At 36.0% G+C, this 5,184-nt stretch overlaps 1 protein-coding gene across 1 annotated transcript; it reads right to left on the bottom strand.

The window, feature by feature from the left end:
* Nucleotides 1-222: 222 nt before the first annotated feature.
* LOC117243338 (potassium/sodium hyperpolarization-activated cyclic nucleotide-gated channel 2-like) lies at nucleotides 223-3,501 on the bottom strand. Its single transcript, XM_033510723.1, has 3 exons — nucleotides 3,266-3,501; nucleotides 2,483-2,647; nucleotides 223-1,414 (listed from the first exon to the last, which is right to left on the bottom strand). The coding sequence occupies exons 1-3, from the start codon at nucleotides 3,499-3,501 to the stop codon at nucleotides 223-225; spliced, it is 1,593 nt and encodes a 530-aa protein (XP_033366614.1).
* Between the last annotated feature and the right edge of the window lie 1,683 nt (nucleotides 3,502-5,184).

Raw genomic sequence — 5,184 nt, 5'->3', positions numbered from 1 at the left:
TCATATGGAACACTTCATTCGATTTTTCTACTCTCCTATAGATAGTTAAATCACGTTAAGTTACTAGTAAGAATACACACGAATGCTATAACGTCAATTAACTTTCAACAAAATACAAACATCCACTATATCTTCCAATAATTTCATCAAGATCGACAAAATTAATAATACAAATATCTTGACAAAAAAAAAAGATCAACTTGAACGAATTTATCTAACAATCTACTGCTCGTTAAGTATCATCGTCTTCTCGTGTCTCTCAATCGCGATGTTCTTGATCGTCTCCCATAGCATGGGGTACGGGTGTATCGTCCTAGCGAAGTCGCCTCGACTTAACCGGTATAGCTCGCATACTTCAACAGCGACCACGCTGGCTACCCTCAACTCGTTGGGCATGACGAGTGCGATCTCGCCGAAGTATGCGCCGTCCTCCAAATGGCACACTTCTTTGCCCGAGTTCGTATAAATAGCTACAGTACCGGTAGCGATAAAATACATACAATCACCCGGTTGATTCGCTCGCATGATCACGTCGTTGGTCAAGAAGATCTCAGACTTCAATAGCGCCACGATTCGACCCAGCAACGATAATGGTAAATTATTAAAGAACGATACGTTTTCCACTAATTTACGACACGAGTGCATCCTGATTTCGTGACGCATTTGGATCGACAACGTATTAATGACTTCCGACTCGCGGAAGTATCGATGCTGAAAACGAAACTCGTAATATTGAATGATCCTTCTCTGAGAAGGATATGGTAATTGTTTGTGCCTCATGTACTGTCTTAGCTGAGCCACGGTACCTTGATACCTGAGACGAGAGCTGTTGTGTCCTTTAAAGAATTGCATTGTTCGCGTAATGACGAACCAGGGCGTGACAATACCAAACAGCTGCAGAAAGATAATCAAGTAAATATCTCCTACGTTCTGTTGATGCGTATACAACAGATCAGCTCTCATAAACGTAGATATGGCGCGTAGGCTACTGGCCAAGTATTGCTGAGCCCTATGAACCTCCCACAGTTTATTCACTTCGATCCAGGAAGTATTGGAGGGACGTTCTGGTTGACGTATGGAGGTAGTCACTATGGGTATCAACCAGTGTAAGCAAGATTGCCAATGTAGTAACAGTATCATCCATAAGAGTACCAGACAGAACTCTTGAAGAGCTAAAGGGATATCGTAGGCAAAGGCCAGCTTGTCGACGTAGGAACTGAGGGAGAAGACACGAAAGATACACATGAGGGATGTCGTCTTGCGAGCCACTGTGAGATCCACCCATCTGGTTAGATAGAAGAGGTCCGTTGGAAAAGAACCAAGGAAATCGGGGAAAAAGGTGCTGTGTTTCACGTAATGACTGATTATCTTCTTTTGTTCTAGTACCGTCGAGTGCGTTTCTTTATTGAAATATCTAAGAGCGAAACGAGCATTTTAGACGAATCTTGAAACACTATGTGTGTTGTAAATTTGCAAAAAAAAATTTCTAAATTACGGAAATTTTCATTAAATGCCAATTGTTTATCCTTATATCCTTTTCTTCTGTGAAAGAAATAATAAATAGGCATGATGGTAAAATGATTCTGTCATAAATGACACTTCAGCCGTAGAGTTTGTTTGCAAATCGTTGTCATTAGGTTAAACCGTGAAAGTCTAAAATCACTGTCTAATACACTTTTAATGTATAGTTACGTAACGTTATGGAAATTATAAATGATTTAGTGTTCCGAACTTACGAAGTTAAAGGTAATCGGTCAAAAGTCAGAAAGTGTTCAGTCAACTTATGATCACCGCTTTCGATAAAAAGTCTTAGTAATTAACACGTTCACCACGTACGTCTCGGATTCGAGTAGGCATGTAATTTTACGATGTACGTGCGATACCGATTTAGGTGCGGGATGTGAATACGTAACAACGCGAGTTAACGTTCGGAAGCATGCAGATTTTTCTACTCCACTTTCTAATTTTACCAGATGTATTTATGCATCCAAATGAAAGTTCTGTCATGTCACTGTTATTGTATGTTATATAACGTAATTATTACTAAAGTCTGGATGAATATAAATAAAATCGCCTAAATTAAATAAAGTCAACTTCGTCTTACATCATTAATCCTTTCACAAGATAAAATAACGAAGAATTCAGAATAAGATCATTTAGAAAATAATTATTCCTTTATCGTCCAAATTTTCTCTACACTTCTGGCATCAGATACAAAAGAAAAAGAAAGAGAGAAAAATACATACTTTCAACGTTCTATAGAAAATATAAATTTTTATAGATAGTAACGCTATCGATAGTATATTTGACCTGTCCAAGATTTCCTGGCGCTACTTTGTAAAATTATAAAATGTTTCGTTTCTGTCTACTGCGTTTAAAATCGGTCGGATTATCAGTCAATGCTCGTATCGGTACTCGAACAAGTTTACCTGCAGTGACATCGCGACGAAATTCGGAACAGGCACACGCACGCGATACTTGCCCCGTTCTGAGGTTAACCACTACGTCCCCACAGCAGATGAGCAGCAAGAAGTTCTTGCTGAGGTTCCAGATCGATGACTTTTTCTCCATTTCGAAGGCGGCCTGATAGGGAACGAGTAGCAACACGCTGGTTATCACGAAAATCATCATGAAGTCCCAGTAGTGCCTGCAATAACGATCCGGAGCATAATGCGCGCGCCAAGTAGACCGGATGTGCTGACAGTTATTGGTAACTTTCACGAAACGATTTATCATCAGGTTAACCGTACGTTTTATGATGCACACTCGCGCGGTCTTTTACGGTAATAACCCTTTTTATCGGGTGTTGCAAACAGAATCGAGGAGTTGAAATGGTAACCGATGCACGTAAGTACGTACATGAGTGCCAACAATGGAGATCTTCGGTATAAACGGTGAAATGTTGGTTTAAAACTGACATTCGTGATTGTAGCTTTATTTTGTGATAATTTTGAAAATTGGAACGAATTAGCGCTGCACATTGTAGAATTTGAAGAAGACTTTATAGAATTCATACTTGACAAGAAGCTTACGTTCCTTTTTATTAAAAATTAATTTTTATTTTTCCGATGCTGTGATATTCATTATTTGAGGCATTAAGAAGCACGAGTAATTAATCGCAGTTATGTTTTAAATTTCCTAAATTTAGTACTAGGGTACATAGTGTCTAAAGGATTGAACTATAATCTTCGATGGGATTGATGAGTGATTTATGTGTCACTCATTTATTATTTACGATTCATAACAGAATAACGGATAAGTATACCTGAACATGCTAAACGGGTGAATGATATAAGCGTAATTTCTCCAATGACGACGTATTTCGTTGATTATGGAAGCATTGCTTCGAAGAAATTTGTGAGCGGCTGGGTTTTTTCGAGAGGCTAACAGCGAGAGACGTACAGTATCGAATATTCTTTGGATTGGTCCCTTACCAGGAAGGAATACTATGTCATTCTCTTCATCCGGTATATCGCAAACGTGATCCGCATGAAGTATCATAATGAATTAGAATAATATATAATATAAAGAAAATCCCTTGAGAAGGTTAAGGATCAAAAATGAATGAAGGCAAGCATAATGAAATTATTAATATATCAGCTGGTTCCCTCAGTTAATATTACAATCTTACAATATCGATACTCAAATATCTCGATTATAATGTGCGTAGAAAGATACTTTGATATAATTTGTTTCGTGTTTGAAATCAATTTAAATAGGATAGAATAATTTAAATTTATAGACACGTGTAGATGATAGCTTTTTTTACAATTTAACGATGTCATAATTTGCAATTTCCGCGAGAATTAAATATCAAGATTTAAAGGGTACTAGGGCGACATCTACTGTAGGAAATATATATCAATATGATACTGAGAGTTTGCCGATCGATGATAAAACAGAACATTTGGATTTCTATGATTACATACTTTTATTATCAACTGTAGATATTAGTAGATGAGGTTGCAGATGGAAGTAAGACAAACCGACGAGGTACAAAATAGACGTGACCATCGATGAGGTAGGTCAATGATGTGACACTGAATGCTTTTTCATGTTCCACGTTTTTCGGGTTACCTGACCTCCCATACCATTTTCGTATCACATGCGACGTTATCGATTCGGTATGGTACTGACTTGGATTAAAATGATTAAAAAATAGGGCATCTTATATTTGCAATGAATTATATAATTTTATATAATAACTGAGCAGTAACAGTTAAATGACTCGTTTAATTAGTTTCAAATAAAAATGCGACTTCATATATCTGAAATATAAAAAATGTGAATTTTTAAATATTTTCTACTTTCATCCTTGTATTCTTAAATCGATTATTAATTATATATTACGAGTTGTAGGTAGTTTAACTCAGAAATTCGCGACGCAATTTATTGATAACCCAAACAGATAAATAACGCCCAATGAAAAGAGTAACAGACCGACGAAAGAAGTAAAAAATTCATCAGAATCTTGCATCTGTGAATAAATATCAGTGTATATCAGTCAAGTACATCGATCTTCAGAAACATACTAAAACTAAGGTTTAAAACTAACGATACGAATCAAAATTATGGCTGAAAATAAGGTTTCAGATTAAAGTTTAAGACTAAGACTAACAAAGAATAAGTCCCTCGTTGTTCCTCGCCGCCCAACAATGAGGCTTAAAATTAACCTTATCTGACTAATCTAGATCTTAGAACTAAAACCTATTTAAGAGCAAAATTAAGCTAAAAGCAGATACCAAAGATAGATACTAGATAGATACTAATTTAAAATACACTAGATTGCAGGATTACTGGCAATCTATCGTATTAAAGATTTTAGCTTGGAACGAAATTTTAAAAATCATGCTATAAATACCGTGATAAATCAATTGCTCTGTTTAATAATTTAATATTTAAAAGCATTAGATAAAGGAGCTTTTCGCTCTAAGTTGAGCAAAGTATTTTTATACAAAAAACGCGCACAATAGACTTGGACTAGATTATTTATCTTAGGGGACTAAAGTATTCGCTGTTTTCATTGAACTCACGAAGAGTCTGCATAATCTGCGTATTTCATATATTCTTCGAAATCAACATTTCAATGAAGTATACCATAACAAACAATTTACGAGTAAAATTAGAATTTATTTTCATAACTTTTTTCCCTTATTTTCTTCTTTTCAAGATGTTTTTATTGTT

Source organism: Bombus vosnesenskii, unplaced genomic scaffold (genome assembly GCF_011952255.1).
Source record: "Bombus vosnesenskii isolate JDL3184/JDL3185 unplaced genomic scaffold, Bvos_JDL3184-5_v1.1 scf7180000013262, whole genome shotgun sequence".
Lineage (NCBI taxonomy): Eukaryota > Metazoa > Arthropoda > Insecta > Hymenoptera > Apidae > Bombus > Bombus vosnesenskii.
The sequence above is the reverse complement of the archived record's forward strand: the minus strand, read 5'-3'. Positions and strand labels throughout refer to the sequence as shown.

What these genes read in the sequence shown, in the direction of transcription:
- LOC117243338 (XM_033510723.1), bottom strand. Translation starts at nt 3,501, where the DNA reads ATGATACTTCATGCGGATCACGTTTGCGATATACCGGATGAAGAGAAT. An exon ending in CACCCGTTTAGCATGTTCAG is followed by an intron (nt 2,648 to 3,265) that starts GTATACTTATCC and finishes TCGTTATTGCAG; the next exon opens with GCACTACTGGGACTTCATGA. An exon ending in GTGGTTAACCTCAGAACGGG is followed by an intron (nt 1,415 to 2,482) that starts GCAAGTATCGCG and finishes TTTCGCTCTTAG; the next exon opens with ATATTTCAATAAAGAAACGC.